The sequence below is a fragment of the Asterias rubens genome, chromosome 14 (genome assembly GCF_902459465.1).
Source record: "Asterias rubens chromosome 14, eAstRub1.3, whole genome shotgun sequence".
In the NCBI taxonomy this organism is placed as follows: Eukaryota; Metazoa; Echinodermata; class Asteroidea; order Forcipulatida; family Asteriidae; genus Asterias; species Asterias rubens.
The window spans coordinates 3,893,695-3,918,344 of record NC_047075.1 but is presented as its reverse complement, the minus strand read 5'-3'; the positions used below and the strand labels follow the sequence as shown (position 1 = coordinate 3,918,344).

At 39.5% G+C, this 24,650-nt stretch overlaps 2 protein-coding genes across 2 annotated transcripts in view; one reads left to right on the top strand and one right to left on the bottom strand.

The window, feature by feature from the left end:
• Positions 1-7,552: 7,552 nt before the first annotated feature.
• On the bottom strand, positions 7,553-19,066 carry LOC117299301 (bifunctional arginine demethylase and lysyl-hydroxylase JMJD6-like). The gene is made up of 8 exons (XM_033782798.1): positions 18,898-19,066; positions 17,306-17,514; positions 16,781-16,933; positions 15,550-15,746; positions 13,946-14,093; positions 11,906-12,094; positions 10,216-10,400; positions 7,553-7,953 (listed from the first exon to the last, which is right to left on the bottom strand). The coding sequence occupies exons 1-8, from the start codon at positions 18,950-18,952 to the stop codon at positions 7,788-7,790; spliced, it is 1,302 nt and encodes a 433-aa protein (XP_033638689.1). The 5' UTR covers positions 18,953-19,066; the 3' UTR covers positions 7,553-7,787.
• Positions 19,067-22,515: 3,449 nt separating this feature from the next.
• Positions 22,516-24,650, top strand: part of LOC117299116 (steroidogenic acute regulatory protein, mitochondrial-like) — a 28,889-nt gene continuing 26,754 nt past the window's right edge. The window contains exon 1 of the mRNA XM_033782577.1: positions 22,516-23,016. Coding sequence (XP_033638468.1) covers positions 22,618-23,016 — 399 coding nt within the window. The 5' untranslated portion in view covers positions 22,516-22,617. The remainder of the gene's footprint in view (positions 23,017-24,650) is intronic.

Below are 24,650 nucleotides of genomic sequence, written 5' to 3'. Positions count from 1 at the left end.
CTAACGCTATTTAATGGCACATGGTTAATCACACAAAACATGACCACCCATGCATGCGACTGTTGTGTCAGCTCCACTCCCGGTCCATTATACCTTTAATAATTGATGTACACCACAACTGAAAGTTGGCCATTGTTATCAACGGAATGGATTTCCCCAAGGAGAAAGTTATAATTATTTCATAGGCAGGGCGTGCAACTAATTTCGTAGCTGCTTAATAGGCACTGAACAATATTGGTTGTTACTCAAATTAATTGTTAGCGTGCACATTTACTTGGTAACGAGCAATGGGGTACGAAAATATAGATAAATTCAAGGGAAATATCAATAAAGATAGCATTATTGAGCTTTCGCAATGGAGAGCTGTTTGATGGAAATAAAACATTGTGAGAGACGGCTCCCTTTGAGAAAGAAGTTATTTCTCACTAAAATATTGGAATTACCCCAGCTTCAAGATCTCGAACTCAAGCTTCTGAGTGAAAGCACACAACTTGTGCGACAAGGGTGTTTTTTCTTCAAATTTTCTCTCGTAACTACGACGACATGCAACTGAGTTCAAGTTCACATGTCTGTTATTGTATACATGTTGAGATACCAAGCGAGAAGACTGGTCCTTGACAATTACCAACGGATGTACAGTGCCTTTAAGTACAAAAGGAGTTGGCACAGCAAAACTATATGCTTACCAGAACATGATTACTAGTCAATTTGCAACTGGTATCCTGCTCATGTATGCAGCTCTATGAAATTGGGTCATGTTCGCATCGCAAACGAACGTCTTGCTTGAAACAAAAACGATTTCCTTTCCAAGCCTTTTACTTTTGACCTTCGCGGTGAAGTTATCGGACTTGTGTCAACAAGACGTAGGTAAATAACTGTCCACTCTATACACACAAAATAAAATCAATCTATCAATCAAAAAGGTTACCAGATCTTGAAAATGTCAAGTTTCTAAATGCGATCTGTTCAGATAGCATAGGAAATGCAAAATATCACTTGTTTCAGGTGAGTCTTTGACAAAAAACAACAACAAATCAATCAATAACGCCTCTTTGCTTTAAAGTGCGCAAGTCCATTTTGTGACGTTACAATAAAAACCTGCCAAATGACAACTGGCAAAGCTTATCTAAACATCCTAGTCAGTGCCCAATTTCATAGAGCTGCTAAGCACAACAAAATTGCCTATGACATTTCTTCCTCGATAAAAACAGGATGACCAACCAAATTTCCATGTGTTGGATATTGCTCGTTACTGGCATTCAGCTGTTGTTTGCTTATCTTGAAAATCACGTAGAAATGTGGTTGGAAATCCTGTTTTTATCAAAAGGCAAACATTTCATGCTAAGCACATTTTTGTGCTTGGCAGCTCTATGAAATTGGGCCCTGATACAAATGGATAAATTAACTGGGAAAAACCCAGTGTCCAGATGAATTAGAGATTGTATTTCACCAGTCAAGGGGTGAATATTGGTGTCAAAGCTCAAAAATTGTCACGTTGTCAATATATATGTCCCTTCTGGGCCACCATATTTTAGGAAGTCACCACAACGCAAGTCATTAATTATTCAAAGTAGTAAGACTGTGTGTCTGTTAATGCTCACGAATTGAAACTTTGTCATTATAGTATATGCCCCTTCAGGGCCACCATACTAGGAAGTCACCACAACTCCTGTATTATGTTTCAGACCGTGTTAACCACAAATCCCGCCATATTACTTTTAAGGGATATGGTTGACCATGCCCGTTAAAGGCACTGTACACCGTAGGTAATTTACACACAATATTTGTCAGCATAAAAACTTACTTGGTAACGAGCATTGGAGAGCTGGTGATAGTAAGGGACATAGTAAGTTGTATAAACATTGTGAGAAACGGCTCCCTCTGAAGTAACGTAGATTTTGAGAAAGCGGTCAGTTTCTAACTCAAATAATAAAAGTCTTCAGCTGCAGCCTTTTGTTATGCATCTGAAAGCACACAAAGTAATACAACAAAGGTGTTTTTTATTTCATTATTCTCTTTCAAATTCGATAACCAACCGAGCCCAAATTTTCACAGGTCTGTATTAATATTAATGCAAAATGTTAGGATACACCACGTGAGAATACTGGTCTTTGACATTTCCAAAATTCCGCCATATAACTTTTACGGGGTCTGCAGTTAAGGGACAGTAGTTACATTAATAATATTTTGTTTTGATAAAAATAAACATCTGTACCTCATTATCTCATTATAGTAATAACAAGGTTGACAATTCTTTCGCAAACAAAATTAACCTTCAAACTATTGTAGTAAATGTGTTCGCTGTTCACACGTAATCATTTTAACATTTTTATTGTGGAGCAGCGACGTTGTAAACAAATTTGGGGCGTTGTTATTTTTTCCCATCAATGGAACTAACATATAAACGTTTCGTGCAGAGTAATTTTAGGTATATCTCGAGTAAAATTATGATTTCAAAACAGAAGAAAGGATTGCAGTCCAAACAATAAAACTGAGCAAATTTTCGCTCTGATTTCTGCAGATTATTCGCCAATGCCACAACTTTTATGAACAATGGGTGCTTGCTTTTATCAAGAGCTATTGTGCTTTTCATTCAATAAGCAGATGTAAAATTTAGATTCACTTTTTATCAGGCCGGTTGGTTTGTGTGTGGGGGGGGGGGGGGGGTAAGTCAAGACAAGCGTGGGTCCGTAAACCCAAAATCCACATGCAAAGCTCCAGCGGCTTTCAAACTGCATGCGGTCCGTATAGACGTGAAAGCCACGATATCCTAACCTGGACCACGTCACACGTCCTAGAGGGGGGTTAATAGGTGGTCAGTGGTTTGGTTAGAAGGAGAGGGCAGGTTGTTTACTAGTAGAAAGGGCAGGAAAAAACTCTGTCAACATATTTTCTGTGCAAAATCGGTTTTGTCATTTTAATCAACATCCACAAGGGTTTGAGTAACAGGGGTGAAAGTCATTACTAACGAAAGAGTCTGAAACTTGGATACAACTTCAAAGGTATGTTGAAATGATGGCATTTCTACTGTTTGGTAACCCCTGGGGTTATAGATTCCAAGGAGCTTTTGGGAACAGTATCCAAAGCACTAGAGAAGTAGACAAATGAGCAGGATTTCTTTATTTGTGGAAAAAAATATTATCTGATTTTCTTACCAGGCCGACATAAAAGTCTGAACTCAGCCAAAAGTCTGAACAATATCATCCCTGGAGTAAGAACATGGGAGTCACCCGAGCAAAGGGAGTAGGTATACACATTCAAACCGGAGACCTATAACAAAAGAGGACAATTATAGTGTCCAAGGTTCGGGAAAGATCCAAAGTTGGAAAACGTGTACAAAACCAATGGGAGCTGTTGTCAAAAAGTAAAACAAAAGAGGGACACTAGGAGGTCCACGGTTGCAGGCGTATAGAAGTGTGTACAAGCTTGCATCGGAAGGCAAAGGACAAGAAGTGAACCAAACAATCGGACCACCATTCGTCTGTGAAACAGCCAACGAGTCACATCGAAATACGCCAGTTTGGGGAAATTCTTGGAAGTCGGAGACCACCATCATTAAGGGATCGCTCCACTTCCGAACCAATTTCTCAAAGGGATTGCTCTGCATCCGACCAACCAGGACCTAACCAGACATCTCGCACCACGGCTGAACCGGGTGACCGTTTATCGCATCCGGCACACAGACGGACAGGGCTACTGCATGCACCGAAGACGACGGGGATATCGCCAGACAAAAACCCGATTATCTAGTCCACGCACTCATCTATAATATACTGACTGTATACGTGAAGTCACCGCAAAAACAGCGGCGGCCATTTTGAAACACCCAAAAAGCTGTTGAATGCACATTGTACATATATTTGTGTTTGCTTAAACTGTAGATAAAATAAAAACAGAACGTTTTAGCCTGAAATTCCCCTGAAAAAACAATCACGAAAAATAAATTGAATGTCTTTCCGCAAAAACGGGAATATCTGTAAATTGCCGCGCAATCAGGCATTTTGCTGAATGTGCAGTTTGAGGCGTTTCAAAATGGTGACCATGGTGACTTATGAATGCACTCAACCAGAGAGATCAGTGCGTCCACGATGCCGAACTTTAAGTCCAATGGCACGTGTTACGGATTAAACAGATTCTATTAGACTATACAACCCTCCTTTGTCGACTCAATAAAATAAATTAGCATATTATCTTACAGTATAGCTCTCCATGGTACTATAATATAATCTATTAAATCCATAACCCATGCCAAAATGGGTTTTTCGTCCGTGGTAAAAAAAAAACCAGTTTGGATTACTATCACTTTAAAGTGAACCAAATTCGAAATGATTTTAATACAAGTATATGCATGCAAAACTGGATACCAGTTACACGATTAATGAAAGTGTATACAGACAAACTGACGACTCCAATGTTTTCCTTGTCAATTGTTCAATTACTTGATTATACCTATCTTATCAAAGTAAACTAACTAAAATAAACCAAAAGGCACTGGACACGTTTGGTAATTATCAAAGACAGTACATGTATTCTTATTTTGGTGTATACCAAGATTAATAACATCTGTACAAAATTGGGCTCAATTGGTCGTCGAAGTTGCAAGAACATATTGAAAGAAAACCCCCAGCTGTGTTACTGTGCTTTCACCAGCCAGATGCCTGGTCAAGGTTTCATACCTGAAGTCTTTCTCAGATGCCAATTCAAATTCAATAACTTCGTTCATATCGAGCCGTTTGGCATGTTTCATACTATCAACAGCTCCCCATTGCTCGTTACCAATTTAGTTTGTGTGTCACTATATTGTTTGAGTAATTACTAAACGTATCCAGTGCCTTTAAACATTATTCTAATTGAACTGTTACACTTAAAACTCTCCCGTATCAGAGTTGATCCAGACTACTCCGAGTGGATCTGACCCAGACCTTTCCCAAATAATGGGCCAAACTTACCCAGATATTGGGTTAGGATCCCATTTTATAACCAGTTTAAAGGTCAGGCCCATAGGGTCCCTGAACTATGATAGGGGGAGGTGTTTTTAAGAGTTTAAAACCCTGCCAGCACAAATGTGTGTGTAAAACCCTTCACACACGCGCATATTGAATATGAAAATGGTGTGACAATGCTCTGCCATTGATATTTCAGATACTAGGAACAATATCGGAGCATAACTGTTGGTTGTTACACTATTGTAATAGGGTATGTGGACAAAAAATCTACACGTGTGTGACTGTTATTTGATACTGAAGCCCTGCAAGGTTTTTTTAATAAAACTAAACAAAGTATTAAAAAGTCTAAACCTGAGACGACATCACAGCTTTTACTCATGTGCCTATTTGCCCTCACAAATTTGCAATGATTTTGTGAAATAGATATAAAATACATGCACACAATGTAATTAATACAGTTAACATTGATACAATGGTTTACACACAGCAGGCTTGATACTTAACGGGGCAGCAAAGGCATTGCCTCCATGCCCCCTTTTCATTGCCTTGGTGCCCTTGAAATGCTCTAGTAGAAACTTGCAATTTCTTCATGTGATGCCCTTTAACAAGGAATACATGCCTTAGTGCCCTTGCCCTTTCAGAAACGAAGCATACAGGCCTGATTCAGCCATTACAGTTTTCTAGACCTTTACCTATAATAATACTCAACTCGGTCCCAACGCATGAAATATATTGCCTCTACTGAAAGTCAGTGCTCACATTTTTGTTAAAATCTACAAGACCGGCTATTTGTTTTGCAATACCTAATTCATCGTTCATCTACGTTTATATAGGATTAAATAGTCTGTTGTGACATAATGTGAAATATTATTATTAGAGACCACTTTATAAAAGCCCAACATTAAAGACACTGGACACTATTGGTAATTGTCAAAGACCAGTCTTCTCACTTGGTGTATCTCAACATATGCATAAAATAACAAACCTGTAAAAATTTGAGCTCAATTGGTCATCGAAGTTGCGAGATATGAATGAAAGAAAAAAAACACCCTTGTCACACGTAGTTGTGTGCTTTCAGATGCTTGATTTCGAGACCTCAAATTCTAAATCTGAGGTCTCGAAATCAAATTCGTGGAAAATTAATTCTTTCTCGAAAACTAAGTTACTTCAGAGGGAGCCGTTTCTCACAATGTTTTATACTATCAACCTCTCCCCATTACATGTACTTGTACCAAGTAAGGTTTTATGCTAATAATTATTTTGATTAATTACCAATAGTGTCCACTGCCTTAAAGCCGTTGGCGATATTCGGTAAACAGTATTGTCCAAGGCCCACACTTCGTGTATCACAACTTAAATATAAAATAACAAACCTGTGAAAATTTTGGCTCAATCGGTCATCGGAGTCGGGAGAAAATAACGGGAAAACCAACCCTTGTTTCCGCACGTTTCGCCGTGTCATGGCGTGTGTTTATAATAAATCCGTAATTCTCGATATCACCATTACCTTCTGAACTTTTATTTTTGTTTCTATTCCGAATGTGTATAATGGCTTTAACACAAGTGAAATTTGGCAAGCAGAATACTGTAGAGAAAACAGTGCTTCCGCTTTCCATATTGTTCTCATGGTCGATAGGCCCAGTTGTACTTGTGCCCCTAGCTCTATCAATTTGTAAGTATTCCACGAGCCCATTTATTTAAAATGTCAACCATATAACTTGACGTGCAGCTTAAAATAACACACTACACAGTGTGCTTTTTGGACTGAGCGATATGGATCATTACATGTATCTTCAAGTACGCGCTAATCCTCCAATCACGCGCCAAGTTTGCTTGAAGATAAATACGTTTTTGGCCTCATTGGACATGGGACGCAGAGGTGCTATATTTTCCCATATTCCACTCGCCCTTGTGTGATAACTTATAGTACATGCATCACACTGTTGTTGCCATTAATTTACCAATCAGAATCCTTCTTGATAATAAAAGGCATAACACTGTCCAGGTTTCTCCAGAAGAAAATCAAGAGCAAAATGATCGAAACGTTGAGTTGTCAACCACCGGTTCTTTTGAGAACCAACACTACTCAAAAGAGATTTACACATGTTGCTGCCTCAAACTTCATACGATTGTATTCCCACAGTTGCAAATCCTCCTTAAAATGCATGTTGTTCCTACACAAATTACGGACAATGTTTTTTTCAAGCTGAAACTTGTGCTTGAATTTTCACTATTTCCTTCTGACTCACACGGATTACACCAACATTTTCACACATATTTGTTGGTTCACATGGTTGATAACACGAAACCATGAACACTGTCAGCAGCTATTTTGTCAGCTGTAACAATCCTGTTTAATGCCTTTAAAGGGAAGGTACACGCTTGGTAATTAACTCAAAACAAATATTAACCTAAAAACTGACTTGGTTATTAAACAGGCATTGGAGAGCTGTTGATAGTATAAAACGTTGTGAGAAACGGCTCCCTCTGAGGTAAATATTAAAAGACTTCTAGCTAGCAGTCTTTTATTCCTAATCCTATCTGAAAGCACACAACTTGGCCAACAAGAGTGTTTTTTCTTTGATCATTTCTCGCAACTTCGATGACCAGCTGAGCCCAAATTTTGAGAAAAGTGAGAACACTGGTCTTTGATAATTGCCAAACGTGTACAGTGCCTTTATAAATGCAGTGATTTGACTTGCCTACATGAGCAGAGAGATATTGATCCCCATACTACATGATTTTGATATGTAATTACATAAAACTGTAATTTGCTGGTGTATGTACTTACAGTAGCACGCCTACATGTATATAAAACACACAGGGTACTACGTGCCTTCATTATCTGTCTTGGTACGGGCCTCCTGATTGACCGATTGGTTGAGCAGACGCAGGTGATTGGCTGAAAGGAGCGTTGTTTAACTGACTGTACTTCAGGGGAGAGCTCTCATTGGTCTCGTTGGTCTCATCGCTGTCAGGTGAGCTCGCAGACATGGACACTTTGCGCCTGACGAGAAGAAGAAATACATGAATTTATTTTTGGAAACCAACCTTGAAGAATCTCCGAGTTTGGCCAAAAAAAAATTGGGAAAGTATAGACCAATCCGAAGCGCACCGGGAGCGCAAGTGTTGAGCACCACGCGCCATTTGCTGCGGTGTCTTCAATGCCTAGATTATGCACAAAGACTCAGGAGTTGGTAACTTTTTTCAAAAGAGGGCGCTACCAATTTTGTTTTGTCGGAATGGTCTATACATCCTTTTCAATGAGTGAGTGTGTTTACTTTGAATTAATGGATGAGCATTTAATCTGCCGGGAGCAGTCAGCAGCCCTACTGGTTTGTACATGATCCAATCAGTAAACTGTTTGGAAAAGCAATTACATGGAGCTAACAGGTATGAGTTGCCAGACGAAAAGGATGTTTGTTTTTAGCCTATTGCCTTTATAATGGAGCATTTTAATAATGAAAATGAACAGAGATTTGTGTGATTCTGATTATTCAATGAAGTTTTGGCTTTAAAATTTAATCATAATGTGTTAAAAAAAGTAAAACTTAGCCATGAAATATATGAAAGTCAAAGATGCACAATCAATTTTAAAACAAATCAACAAAGAACACCAGGGAATAAGACTTAACTTTCATTTCCGGTTACTTGTGGTATGACATCTGCTCTACAATGGCAAAGGTGTTGGGTTCGAATCCCACTTGAGTTACATGCCTGTGTATTCTTTTCAACAAGACTGGCAAAGGTACTAAGTGAAACAGTGCTTCATCACAAAATAGGACACAAATAAAACTGATGCATGGATGTTGCAGTTTTAAGTAAATAACAATAATTTAAAGACACTGGACACTATTGGTAATTGTCAAAGACCAGTATTCTCACTTGGTGTATCTCAACATATGCATAAAATATCAAACCTGTGAAAATTTTAGCTCAATCGGTCGTCTAGTTTGCGAGATAATAATGAAAGAAAAAACACCCTTGTCACACAATGTTGTGTGCTTTCTGATGCTTGATTTCGAGACCTCAAATTCTAAACTTGAGGTCTCGAAATCAAATTCGTGAAAAATTACTTCTTTCTCGAAAACTACGTCACTTCAGAGGGAGCTGTTTCTCACAATGTTTTATACTATCAGCAGCTCTCCAATGCTCGTTACCAAGTCAGTTTTTAAGTTAATATTTGTTTTGAGTAACTGTACCAAACGAGTACCTTCCCTTTAAACGTCCCCAGTTTGAATGTGTATACATGTTCATGTACCTACTCACTGGACATGCTGGACTGGCATTTAATTGACACTAGAAGACGCACATTAATAAAGCTTATCAAAGCCTGAACATAATGATGTCTCACTCCCAGACTCGTGAATTACCAGAGATCTGCCTTGTGCCTCTGTCAATCTCCATCCATAATCACCTAAGACCTTGCATTCATTTCACATGGAGATTCGCAGCCAATTCCTACTTACATATATACATATGCACAATGCATGCTGCACGCAGGCAACCAAAGTGCAGCAGCCAAGCATCACCTCAGACCAATCAAAACACAGATATGGAAAGCTTGCGTCACTGCACGTTTATCCAATGAAATCATTGTATCCAATGAAATCACTGGTTCTGTAAAACCAACACCTGTCTCTGTCCTGGATAAAGACAGGGGACCAGTCTAAGCTCATCAGAGCTAGCTGCCGTATTTTGAAAACCTAGCCTGCTCTGCAGGGTAATGTGACTAGTGTGACAAGTGTGGAAGTTGTGACTATTCATTGTTAGTCGAGTCACATTTCAACTACTTGGTTCATGCCGTTACGACTACTACATTAATAGTCGCAACTACTGCTTGGTTAACCAATTGTGTCCCTCATGACTATTCAGGACAACATAATTTACCTTTAAAACGCAATCAGATACATGTAGCAGTGGCACAATCCTTTCAGCACGCATTTTACAATATTGCTCATGTGGCAACATTATGGTGCAATGCATCTTATGAATTAAAAATTAGTCCCGACTAGTTTTAAAGTCGCCCCTATTTGAGGCTCAATTGGTCAAGTAGTAAACTTCACTAGTCGACCAGGGGTCGATTTCAAGAAACGCTAGGATTAATCTTATCACGAGTTAGGACGAGTAACCTGTCCCTATAACTTAGAACGGGTTCAACTCATCCCACGTCTTCGGATACGGAAATTATCTCGTTTTAAGTCCTAAGATTAATCCTAAGTTAGGAAGAGTTTGGTGAAATCGACAGCAGGCCCATTATTGTTTGTACCTTTTGGTTCTCCTGTCCAGTTCCCGTTGGTTGTCGCTATCCGAGGCGCTATGACCACAGCAGGAGCATGCACTGTCACTGCTGGAGGAACTTGAACTGGATGAACTACTACTATCTGACTGTAGGCCTGAGGGTCTGGTAATATCAACATGGTCCGCAATGGTTGCAAGCTGTGGCTTCTCTCTCTATCAACAACAATAACAAAATAAATCATAATTAGCATAACACCTTACTTGGTAACGAGTTAAGGGGAGCTGTTGATGGTACATGTATAAAACATTGTGAGAAACTGCTCCCTCTGAAGTAACGTAGGTTTTGAGAAAGAGGTTATTTTCCACGAATTTGATTTCCAGACCTCAGACCTTGGTCTCAAAATCAAGCATCTCAAAGCACACACCTTGTGTTTTTTCTTTCATATTATCTCACAACTTCGACGCCCAATTGAGCTCAAATTTTCAGTGGTTTGTTATGTTATGTATTATGTCAGGTAGAGAGCCACCAAGAGAGAAGATTGGTCTTTGACAATTTCCACTAGCTGACTAGTGTCCAGTGTCTTAAAATGAAAAGCAAAAAGTATACCTTCGGTTTTCAGAACTGTTCAACTGCCTCACAGGAACCCATTTATACCCTTGGGTAGAACTACCCTTGGGTAGAAAGATAGTAAAGCATCTTACTCAAGGCCACAAGTGTCATGACCGGTATTCAAACCCACACTCCAATAAGCCTTTTTGAGGTATGGTGGGCGTAATACGAGGGGGGGGGGGGGTACTGTCATGACCAGTATTCAAACCCACACTCCAATAAGCCTTTTTGAGGTATGGTGGGCGTAATACGAGGGGGGGGGGGGGTACTGTGCATGTTAGTGTTAGTGTTGTAGTATTTTTTCCGCCATATCTCAAAATGGCTTATGACTTAACCACCAAAACTTGAATTTGACGTTTGCCTATGACACCCTACCATGCGCCTTACTTCATTTTGCCCTAGATTAACTGCCATAATTCGTGATGTCACAAAATTCAAAACTGGAATCCTTTATTGATAAACATTGGACAAAACACTTGTTTTCCACCTGTATTTCCAAGTGAAGATGGTTTGTGTTTTACTGTGTACATGGACTCAAACACAAAAACTAGAAGGTTAATAGAATTTAAAGAGCATGGTGGATGAGTTTCAATGCCTGTTTTGGGTTTATTGTGAAGAATTGTTTGAATGAAGGATTTAGGCTACATGGATAAGTGACTTACATAGGATTTGAGGCATTGCATGGTGAGGTATATATATTTGGTTTGCGGTAACACCATGTGTGTATCTACTTGCCAGGTAGAGTTTGTTCTTAGAGAACTGTCTTGCTTTATTCTACTACCGCGGAGTAGATGTTTGGGGGTTCGGGAGACTTCACAGTTCTGAAAAAAACTGTCCCGCTTTTTTTAACTATTACCCGGGCGGATGGTATAGAAAATAGGTTGGGACTACTACTTACGCTTATAGAATCGTGATTAACTGTACTACCGCGGAGTCAGTTCTTAAATTGGTCTCAACGTTTCGACCAGCTTACTCTAGTCATCGTCACTATAAGTAACTTATTTATAAAAAAAATATTGAAGGCACTTTGATCGTGCATCATTGCAGAATAGAAACTTTGGAAAGCAGCACATTTTGCTTTGTAAGATTTGGAACAATATCCACCTACCCTGAGTGCAGCCAGCCATTTCTTGGATAGTTTCGGACGACCCCTGACCGTCTTGTGCCACACAGTGGGGAAGTTTGTGACACTGCAGAAGTTCTGGGTGATCGCGATGGTGGTATCTAGGTTAATGACGACATGCCACCAACCTCCAGGAACGTACACGGTCTCACCAGGCCCTTGAATTATCTCAAGCTGAGTGGGGCAAACAAAACAAATTTAGACATGAAACTTAGACAAGTTATTTAAAGCCAGTGGACACTATTGGTAATTGTCAAAGACTAGTCTTCACAGTTGGTGTATCTCAACATATGCATAAAATAACAAACCTGTGAAAGTTTGAGCTCAATCGGTCGTCGAAGTTACAAGATATTAATGAAAGAAAAAACACCCTTGTCACACGAAGTTGTGTGCTTTCTGATGCTTGATTTCGAGACCTCAAATTCTAAACTTGAAGTCTCGAAATCAAATTCGTGGAAAATTACTTCTTTCTTGAAAACTATGCCACTTCAGAGGGAGCTGTTTCGCACAATGTTTTATTATATCAGTATCAACCTCTCCCCGTTACTTGTAATCAAGAAAGGTTTTATGATGATAATTATTTTGAGTAATTACCAATAGTGTCCACTGCCTTTAACCATTTACCCAAATCCGCTGGACCGGTTACAGTATGCAAACAATGTTCCTGCCTGAAGCCCTTGTATGCTTATCTCACTTAAAATTATGTCATTTTTGGGTGTAATAATAAGCAAAATTTATATCGCGCAGTATCCACCTAATAAGGTGCTCAAAGTGCATGAAAAGAAGAAGACAAAAACAAAGCAACAGAGGAAAGAAGGAAAATTTCAGCTTGTCTTTAAAAGTGTCCACGGTTTAACTATCCTGACTGTTTGATGACAACTAATTCCAAAGGAATGGTCTAGCGTGCACAAAGGACCTGTCCCCCAGTAAGTACTCGTTTTGGTCACAACAAGTAAGCCGGAATCAAAAGAACGAAGAAGCCTGTTATCATACACTTACTTTGTAATGGTAATTTTAAAGTGTTTTTAATTACTTTTATGGGTCAGCTCAGCCCTTAGAAACTGCTGTATAATGCTGCAGTGGATCAACAAATGACAAGTATAGCATGAAATTAAAGGGAAGGTACACGTTTGGTAAATACTCAAAACAAATATTAACTTAAAAACTGACTTGGTAACGAGTAATGGAGAGCTGTTGCTAGTAGAAAACATTGTGGGAAACGACTGCCTCTGAAGTATTGTAGTTTTTGAGAAAGAGGTAATTTTTTACTAAAATAATAAAAGACTTCTAAGTACCTAGAAGTATTTTATTCCGATCTGAAAGCACACAAATTCATCCAACAAGGGTGTTTTTTCTTTCATCATTTTTTCGCCACTTCGATGACCAATTGAGCCCAAATTTTCACAGGCTTGTTATTTTATGCTTATGATGGGATACACCAAGTGAGAACACTGGTCCAAACATGTTCAGTGCCTGTAAGTTCAAATAACCCTAAATAGCACATTTTCGGCGAAAGAGAAAAAACATCATATATATTACAATGATTTAAATATGAACAATGAAATTGTAGGGCTGGACAGAAAGCAAATCTAGATATATATAGCTCAGGTGGTAGAGCATTGCAGCATTTAAACTCGGAGGTCACAGATGCAACTTTTCAAAACATCTATAAAACATGATAAAGGCGGAACTGTTTTTGTTCAGGTTTAAGAGCTGTTACACAATGTAAATTTGCATACAGTGCTAACACACATCGGTGCATTGGTAAAAAACAAAACTAATATTCTTTATCCCCGGTGCAAATCTAACAGGTACCCGCTGCCAAAACATAGGATTCGAACTGCCTCTAGTTACCAGGGCAACCTCAGTAGTCTAGTTGGTAAGAAACTGCTCTAAAACTGCAAGGGTTTGAATCCCACCCAAGTAACATGCCTGTGATATTTTTTCACAGGACTCGGGAAGTTACTGGGTGTACAGTGCTAACACACATCGGTGTATGGGTAAAAAACCAAAATTAATACTTACAGGTTGGCAATCTTTGGGCCATGTTGGTAGCTTAGTGCGAGGGTAGATGACGCTGAACCATGTTATGGCTTCATCTCTCTGTCGACCTCCTTCCCCTTGAGTTACTTTTAAGATCTCTTTGGGAGTGTGAGTCGGGAACATCACCCACCTAAAAAAAAACAAGAACAACTTCTCTTTAAAAATTCAACCATTAATTGTTTAAAAGTTTCTTCAAAGTTTAATTAAAGGCACTGGACACATTTGGTAATTGTCAAAGATCAATATTCTCACTTTATGTACATCCCAACATGTACTCAAAATAACAAATCTACACAAATTTGGACTCAATTGGTTATCAAAATTGCAAGAAGATAATGAGGGAAAAAACACCCTTGTTGTACAAACTTCTGTGCTTTCAGATGCCTGAGAAAGGCTTCAGCAGCCGATTTCACGAAACTTTACGCAAGTGGACTTACACAGTTGCGTTAAGTTTCGTGAAATCAGCCCCAGGCCTGTAGTCTTTCTCAAATTCAAATATTTTATTGAGAAATTAGCTCTTTCTCAAGGCCTACGTTACTTCACACAGCTCTCCTTTGCCGGTTACCAAGTGAGTTGTTATGGTAATATACATTTTTAATTAATTACACATGTCCAGTGCCCTTAAAAGTGAAAAATTTTGGCTGTTGCAAACTGCTTACCAGCCAAAAATAAAAATGACCACACAACACACAGTGGTACACGTTTACTAATGTAACAGAAGGACGTTTGTCATCTGTTCATGTGGGTGTCTGCTACAATTGAATTCCTGTTCATAAATGTTGTGTTTCATTTACATTTTCTAGCACGATATATTTTTCTTGACAGCCACTTCAAGGTAAGTCACACTTACAGGCAGTGGACACTATTGGTAATTGTCAAAGACTAGCCTTCACAGTTGGTGTATCTCAACATATGCATAAAATAACAAACCTGTGAAAATTTGAGCTCAAGCGGTCATCGAACTTGCGAGATAATAATGAAAGAAGAAAACACCCTTGTCACAGGAAGTTGTGTGCGTTTGTATGGTTGATTTCGAGACCTCAAGTTCTAAATCTGAGGTCTCAAAATCAAATTCGTGGAAAATTACTTCTTTCTCGAAAGCTATAGCACTCCAGAGGGAGCCGTTTCTCACAATGTTTTATACCATCAACCTCTCCTCATTACTCGTAACCAAGAAAGGTTTTATGCCAATAATAATTTTGAGTAATTACCAATAGTGTCCACTGCCTTTAACTGATATGCCTATCAACCCAAATTAACTGACACCAGGGACACAATGCCACCTACCCATGGGGCTGAAGCAGGGTTACCCCCTTCACAGTTTATATTAAAGGATGGAGGCATGGGTATTATAAACTTTGAGCCTAGCAGAATGCTCTGCCTTCCAAACTTTCCACAAAACAATTATGGTCGTGCGTCTTGATCAAGGGTACAAGTGTCATGACCGGGTTTCAAAACCCCAACTCTACTGCCGACAACCCCAGAACTTGGTGTTCCTGACCGTTTGGCCACAACTCGCCAAATACCACAAACATCATTTCTGCACTGACAAAGCAAAAATATCACCAACATTCACCATACTTTACCTTTTGTGTCCAGTCACAAGAGCATTCCATGCACTGGTCCCTAATGGGTCAATATGAATCCCAGTTCCTGACCGGGCAGGTCCAAAGACAAGCCAGCGATACGGTGGGCGTCTGTCCTCACCCACATACTTGAAGAGATCATCTCTGAAGAAATGGGGCACATAGTAATCCTTAAGGAGCTGGTTCTGTTTACTGTGCTGCTCAGAAAATGAAGAAAAAAACAGGAAGAGACTTTGACAAGACACTATGTAAAATGATAATAATGGAAAAGACAGGTTCTTACATAGTGCTTTATCCCACCCCTCAGTATTTTTTCTGCAAGGTATGTGGAACAATGTTTTTAAGTATAAGCCCTATTCCTTTGAAGCCAGAGGCAAGGCGCTGTTTATAGCACTATGTATATTTACAAGGTGCTGAGTGCAATATGCAGCCACTCAAACCAGGAACACCGGGATGAACCCCTTCTCTTTGCGATAGTGCACTGGGTTCTTTTATGTGCATTACACAACCAACTGGGCATAAGGCTTTATGTCCCATCCGAAGAAGGCGCCAATAATGGTTTTAAAGATGTCTTGCATAAGGACAAGTGTCATGACCGGAACTCAAAACCACACTCTGGTGATAGGAAACACCAGAGCTCAAGTCCTGTGTTCTTTTTCCTTCTTCCGCGCCACGACACATATCATAATAGAGGTCAAAATCAGGTTGTTCATTGGCTGATTCTGTGCGCTGCGCATACAAATCTGCGCATTTCACACATTGTGTGTCAATTGTTTTATCATCAGTTTAAGCTTGGGCGATATCGATTTATTTTATTCATGATATATCGCCGACAAAATATGGCGATATTCAATATAATCGCGATTAATTAAATTTGACATCATCAGTCTTCAAACTCCCAGTGACAGTTGTAGAAGAGACAGTCACAGCATAAGAGAGGTGTTCTAATGACCTATTCTTCTGGTTTTACTCCAAACCTATGGGGTGCAAGATGTCTCAGCTAGAAAATACATCCCGATATTGCGATATTTAATCAATATCGCGATATATCGCGATATATAGATATTTCGCTAAAAACCAAATCGATCCAATATCGAAATCGTTTCCAAGTTAGTATCCCGATATTTGATAATATCGTGATATCACCCAAGCTTACATCAGTTTACCTCTAAGAAGGTGCCTGAATGAAGTCAATGCATTAGGTTTATATGACAGACATATTTTAACATACCTCAGCAAAGCTGCTATCAAAGATGTACATAGGGCTGTCATCTCTGGTGTTGATGATGTACTTGGTGTAATATTTCATCTTCATCTTGACTGAGTAGCCCTCATCATCCTCGCCACACTTGAAACGCTGATTGCGGTACTTTTTGGTAAGGCGCTGTCAATCAAATAGAGTTACTCTTTCTTGAGTGAGGTTTGAAAGTTTGCATAGTGTGGATCATAAGAAACACAGTAAAGTAAACTTGTCTTTTCTCCTTATACGACGCGAACTAACACAGTCGGCCATTTTTGGGAGTAAAAATGTTTACTCCCAAAAATGGCCGACCGTGTTTCTTCGCGATGTATAACCGTGCAATTTCGAGGAATGTTTGTGTGGATCATTATATTCTACTTTTAAAATATCTTTCTTTTGAACCAATGTATTTCATAACAAACGGTTTCAAATGCTTTTAAAAGACCAACTCGTCCGATCCAAGGCAGCGTGTTCCTTTAAACTGGGCGGTCAACCCTTCTTTGTTATTAATCCTACCTCTGGGTTCCATTTCTCAGTAGCCGGCCAGTCGCATTGATCATTGGTCACAACACACGGAGTTGATGTTTTCTCAAAACGTTGAATGAATTCCTTGTTGGAAACTTGTCTCGAATCAACGCGCTCCACAGTGTCTTTGATGTGACTCGTGGACAGGTCAAACTCACGGTAGTAGTTGTTTTTCTCCCAGTCGTGATGATCACGCAGCTCTGCAAATAAATAATAATAATAATACTAATAATAATAATATACAGTTCTTTTAGACGATGTGACCTATGTTTACATTCAAACCGCCCTCTGTTGACAAAACACTGTATACGTAATGTTTCGCTGGGCCCGGCGGTATGCGCGTGAATCACGTTATGGTTTTTTGATTGACGTCAGAGGTCACATCGTCTATAGTATACCGAGTGTTTTATCAAACATGATAGGCATCTCAGTCAAAGTTAAAAGTGCTCAGTAGTTTTCCTGCAAGGTATGTGGAGCTTTACAAACCAGGACTAAAGAAAGGGCCGAACTGCAGTAAAAACTTTTTCTCCATCAATGTTGTCCAAATGGAACAACCTCACTTCACATGTGGGGAACACAACCTCAAACAATATGTTTAAGACTCAAATTGATGCATTAGGGGCCTATAGCCCTATTGTTGGAAAGAAATTGGATATGGGATCATAAACGTTTATTATTCATTCCCATCGATCAACCTAAGTATTAGTAAGTAAGTAAGCTATGTGTTGAAGAATGAAACTCCTTTAACATTACAGGGTGCTGTGGCGCAATATGCAGCCCAACCAGGAACACCAAGGGGAATAATATTAATAATAAACGGCACTTATTATCTAGCACTTTACACAAAAAGTCTCGAAAGCGCTTTTCACGATAATTAATGGTAAGTTTTCAGCAGTTGTATGAAAATATTCTCGTTTGAGCAGTTCTAACTTCTGATGTTGTGCGGAAAGTTGTTCCAGAGTGACGATGAAGAATATGAGAACGAGCGATGGCCAAAGAGTGATGGCCATAGATATCATAATAATATGATTCATATGATTTCTCTTTGTTCACACCAAGGCTTCACACAGTATGAATGATGAGTTTTCAAAAGTTACATTTACAAACAAACAAGGTTCTTTCTTTCTTTCAGTTTCACTTCATTGAAATGAATATCATCCAAAATCAGAAATGAACGAAAATATCCAACCAACCATGAAAACATGGAGGTATTTCTTCCTCCATGATTGAAGTTCAAAACCAACCAAGTACAAAAATATATACTGAACAGCAGGGGGGACAGTTACAGACACAATTTTGGAACACAACAAAAAGGGGTATGGAATACAAATTACAATGGAAATTTACACAACAAATACCAATTGTTCTTGTTAGTATAAGTATGTGAATTGAAATGAAAGTGAATGTTTTTGACATTCGCAAACTAGTTGATTATTTTGTTTTCTTTGTACTTATTTCGTGCACACCATCTGCACGTCACTGTCACTGCCGCACTGTCAGATGATCGTGCATGTTCTGTTGGCTTGGATTTGGAGCAACGAACCACGCAAGAGCAACACACATTTCAACTCAATATTTTTTACCAGGTCTTGCAGCTCGCTTGGCACTCCATATTCTTCGTCTAGTCTTCTCATCCATTCCAGATATACAACTCAATAGTTCACACTCTCATCAACATCCGCATCAAAGAGAAATAACTTCACATTTTTACAAACACACGGGCTTGAAAATGTCACGTTTTACGTGCAGTTGTAAAATGACACAATGGTGGAGCATGGTACCCAGACGTCTCTACGGGGATTCACTAGGGGAAAAATTTAGTGTGAGACAAGGAGAACACTGTTACAGCCCTGCTATTTTAGCGTACAACTTCAACGGGGAATCGAGGTATTAAAAAACGAGGTTGAAAGGGAAACAAAGGCTTCACCGCTTCTCATGTAAGTAGCCTTTTGTCAAGGCATTCGTGAGTTGTTCTCCCGTTCCAGTCGCTTGGGATCACGGCTCTACAATCCACGAAGGCCTTGACAAAAGGCAACAACTGCGGCCCGAACTGAGCGACTTGGGCTACGGCTACCACCGGTTTTGGAAAGTCGACGACTCGAGGTGGCCGGATCGAGGGCGGAGCGTTCCTCCTTCAATCCTGGACTTTTGGGTACAAAATTAATTATTAGCTATAAAGGTTTGATGGTAATTTTTGTTTTTAAAACTACTGCAAAATATCTAGTCATTTGGCCTGTGTATATATAACCCTTTTTTCCATCACACAATTAGGCTACGTACATTTATATGGGGGCAAAGTAAACACAGAAAACAAAGCAAGGAACACGTCATTGCCTTGGATTCGGGCGAGTTGGTCTTTGAAAAGCGTTTGTAACCGTTTGTTATGAAATGCATTATGATTAGAAAGTTATTTTAAAAGTAGTCGGCCATATGCCGCCATTTATGGGAGTCAAATTGTTGACTCCCATAATGGTCGGTTCGCAAAGAAAAAGGAAAACCACGCAATTTCGAGACAAGTGTGTGGATCATTGTATTCTACTTATCTTTCTAACCATATGCATTTTATAACCAACGGTTATAAACGCTCATTCAAAGACCAACTCGACCGATCCAAGGCAAGTGTTCCTTAAAGTAGGCCTACTAGCTCAATGGAATCTAAACACTCGTAGCTTGTCGTATAGCCATATCCATTCCGAACACGATGGGTTTTAATGGGGTTTCCCCTTTCTTCTTTGTTTTCTTACGTGTGTGGTTTTTTTTTGTCTCCATATAAAACAAACCCCGGAGAATCTGTCCCCCATACCGCGAATCGTGTACATTATTATTTTAAGTGAGCCCTCTTCAGAATAAACCGCCTCCAACACTTTCATCCCGTAAGGGGACAGAATATCCAGGGGACAGATTTCCATAATTATGACGTCGGTGTGTGGCAGAAGATTTTTTGCATCCCCCCCCCCCAGTAAATTCATGCCAACTGTGTACAAACTTCTTCTGCTAGCGCCCTCTTCTGAATCATCCTCATCCAGCCCATGTTATGTGGTGACAGAATATCCAGGGGACACTAGTTTTCCCAGGACACTAGCTCCGTGTACTGTAAAATGTTGCTCCATTTGTTGCCGAAGCCAAAGACGGAGTCGGAGCCCATGCTGGAAAAGACAATAGCAAATATTACAACATTATAATCATAGTCTCATTTTTTTTCTTTCTTCTAGAACCCATTGCACTTGTCCACACCTAAAAGTCCCGGTTCAAAGTCCCGCAACTCGTTGAGCCTGCCCCCTTTCCGGGACAAGTTGACCCGGAAACTGGCTAAAAGTTTACTAAGAAATGGTTCAAACTGAATAGAATCCGAGGAATATATAGATCATGCTCACAGGGACTCAGCATCCGGGTCAGTTCTAAAACGGGATTTTTTAGAGTGCACCTAAAACAAATGTAAGTAATTCAACTTAACTAAGTTCATTCAAGAACCTTTAAACATCCTCAAAATCAGTATTGATAAAATGCAATGGAGACATGCGATGTTATTATTCTGTCCTATTCTGTTTATTTGTATGTTATGATGTATTGTTGTTTTTCTTCTCTTTCTTAGATTAACTTAAAGGCAGTGGACACTTTCGGTAACTACTCAAAATAATTATTAGCATAAAACCTTTTGGTAACGAGTAATGGGGAGAGGTTGGTAGTATACAGCATTGTGAGAAACGGCTCCCGATGAAGTGGTGCAGGAGTAGTTTTCGAGAAAGAAGTAATTTTCCACGAATTTGATTTCGAGACCTCAGATTTAGAATTTGAGGTCTCGAAATCAAGCATCTGAAAGCACACAACTCCGTGTGACAAGGGTGTTTTTTCTTTCATTATTCTCGCAACTTCGTTGACCGATTGAGCTCAAATTTTCACAGGTTTGTTATTTTATGCATATGTTGAGATACAGCAAGTGAGAAGAATGTTCTTTGACAATTACCAATAGTGTCCAGTGTCTTTAATGTTGGGCTTTTATAGAGTGGTCTCTCCGTGTAACGAAACTATTTGCTTGATTTCGAGACCTTAAATTCTAAACTTGAGGTCTCGAAATCAAATTCGTAGAAAATTACTTCTTTCTCAAAAACTACACACTTCAGAGGAAGCCGTTTCTCACAATGTTTAATACTATCATCAGCTGTCCAATGCTCGTTACCAAGTCAGGTTTTTAAGTTAATATTTGTTTTGAGTAATTACTAAATGTGTACCTTCCCTTAAATAATGATTATGTGTAAAAAGTGTAAGCAAAGTAGAATGTTAATTTAATTAAAGAAAATAATGAAAACTTATTGGCAGGATTAATTCAAGTGAAGTACATTAGTAAACAAACATCAAATATTATCAACAAAAACCAATTAATGTGTTTTCCACAAGCCCCTTTCTATATAAAAAAAAATAAAATAAAACAAATATATTAATTTAAAAAAGTTACAGTGGGACAAAATGACATAACATAATTGTCTGCACATGGTTTTGAAGACGAAAATTGTTGAGATCTTCATCATGAGTAGGGTGCCTTTAACACACGTGTGTAATTTTTTTAAATTTATATGTTTGTTTTATTTTATTTTTTATATAGAAAGGGGCTTGTGGAAAACACATTAATTGGTTTTTGTTGATAATATTTGTTTCTTGAATTGTTTGCTGATCTGATCATCTGAGGGTCAGGCCCATATAAATGAATATAATATACGGGGACAAAGTAAAGAACGACAAAATAATTCCATGTAAAGAAGAGACAAAATGGAGGAGGTATGTTCACTCTTGTGTATCATGAGTAGGCCGCCTTTAACACAACGGGTTTCTTTGAGAAATTAAGGGGTTCAAGGTCTAACCACCTGTTTGACATACAGTCATTCGTTTTCACAGTGACACTACACTGAGCCACTCAGTGTGGGTTGAACGTGCGCACATTACTGAGTCTACTTTCATGTACACATCTAGCTCGGCCTGCCAGGCTATGCATATGCCCTTCACGAAACCTCGGCTTCGGCTCCGGATTCGGTTTGAGCATGGTTTGAGCTAGCTTGGTCCCGCGGTTGTTTTGGCAATTACGCGTGCTTTGCGCACCTGCTTAGTCGGGCATCAGACGAGATAACGGAGCCTGAAGCCGAATCCAGAGCGGAGGCCGTGGTTTCGTCAAGGGCCATAAACTGCGGTTAGTTCTACTGCGCATGACCGCTACGTGCCGATTTTCCCATCGTCTGCCAGAGGCTCGCTTCACGATTAACGCACTACTCTCCAGATTCTGTCACATCTGTCCGCTTTTTTAGGTCGCAATAATGTCAGAAACGGAACAAAAATCACCGGCCGAGGACCAGGGAGAGGAGACCAAAGCACCGACCGAAACTGGGGAGGAACAGCCGGCCACGACGGACGCCACCGAGCAGGCCGCGGACGCTCAAAAAGATGGGGACGTTAAGGAGGGTGGGGCCGCTGAAAACGAGGAAACCGCACCGGCCACTGCCGAAACGGAGACAGTAGAAGAAACTAAGCCTGTTGTTGCCGAGGTGATTCTACTGGAGAACCCCACGGAAAATCCCTTCTCGGAGGATGATTTGGAACAGGTCTTACAACTTGAGGCGAGCGAGGGAGAGGACAAGGGATGGGAGAAATCGAAGAAGATTAAGGGCGTGACCATCTTAAAGAAACCTGAGAAGAATGGCGTCCCGTTGGTTAAGGTAAGATAGACTTATGAGCTTGCACCCCACCCCATCTTCACGATGAGGCAACACATTGACCTCTGACCTCTACTTTGGAACAGTCATCTGTTTAGGATATTCATCCCACTAAATCGAGCGCTACTTATGTGCACAATTAGGGGCCATTACAGGAATTATTTTATCAGTGCGTAAATGAATCTTTTTGGATTCTAGTCGCGTGTTGAGTGAGACAGGACACGCGCTAGCCCCGTGTGCCGCTGCGCTGAACGTGTTTATAATGCTTGTCTAGTATAAGCCCCACCATACTACTACTAGCAATATTATAATGGAGCGACACAGAAGGATAGAACCTCATTACTGAGTCACAAACGCCGCCCCAGCGAGTGGTCTACTATCATATAAAGTCTTACTTTAATTATTACGCGTCGTGTAGAGCGATCATTGCGGTCATCGTGCAATTTACATTTCAGGCCTCGACCTGTATTACCATAATGCTGGGGTTTATTTGACTTGGGTTTGGTGGAAAAATAAACGATCGAGTGTTTACGATTCTTGCATTTTTTTTTTTTTTTCGCCAGCTGCGTTATTTCTGAGTTAGCTATACACATAGCTCTGGATTCATACAATCTGGTCTCATCATTGATTTTCTCGTTCGACCCGGGATGGGGACACATATGTTACGATTGTGGTGTGTGTGTTCTCCAACTGGAAAATTGCATTATGCGCGTCTATTTATTTAGGGTTAACAGCCGCGTATACTATACACGGAGGGCCCGAGGTGGTCGATTTTAGGGGAAAATTACAACCTTGCCCTTTTATTTTATTTATTTGTATTTATTTATTTGTATGTATTTATTTCCAGGCAAACAGTACATACAAAGAATAGGCAACACAAATATGACTACACCAAGAACAATCCTGCGGATAACCAAAAAGCGAAAACAATCACTATCTAAAGGCGATCCAGACAATACAAATAACAAAGGACAAACACGTCATAAAAAATTGCGCAAATGTTTATCATTTTACTTGGTGAGACATACAAAATATGGTATTTGAGGTGTTGCATGGTGATGTATCAATGGTTTTTTGGTAATACACATAATACCGAAAACAATACTTTAAAATTATCAAACTTGTTAGTCATTTTAATCGTCACCTCTCTAGATTTGTGCATTTACAGTTTCACTTTGATTTAGAGTTAACAGACGCATAATTATAATAGTTGTTAAATTTGCATCGGGGATAAAGAATATTAATTTTGGTTTTTACCCATACACCGATGTGTGTTAGCACTGTATACTCAGTACTTTCCCGAGTCCTGTGAAAAAATATCACAGGCATGTTACTCGGGTGGGATTCGAACCCACGACCCTTGCAATTCTAGAGCAGTGTCTTACCAACTAGACTACCGAGGTTTGCCCGGCAGCTAGAGGCAGTTCGAATCCTATGTTTTTGGCAGCGGGTACCGCAATGATATAATAGATGTTAAATTTGCATCGGGGATAAAGAATATTAATTAAGACGCATAATTAATAGACTCTGAGAGAGTCGGAACTTTGCCCTCGCGTAAATCTTTGTCCCTTAACTGAGTGAGACATACAAACAAATTTTTTTATAAGATTTAAATCTGATAGTCAATAATACTTTGA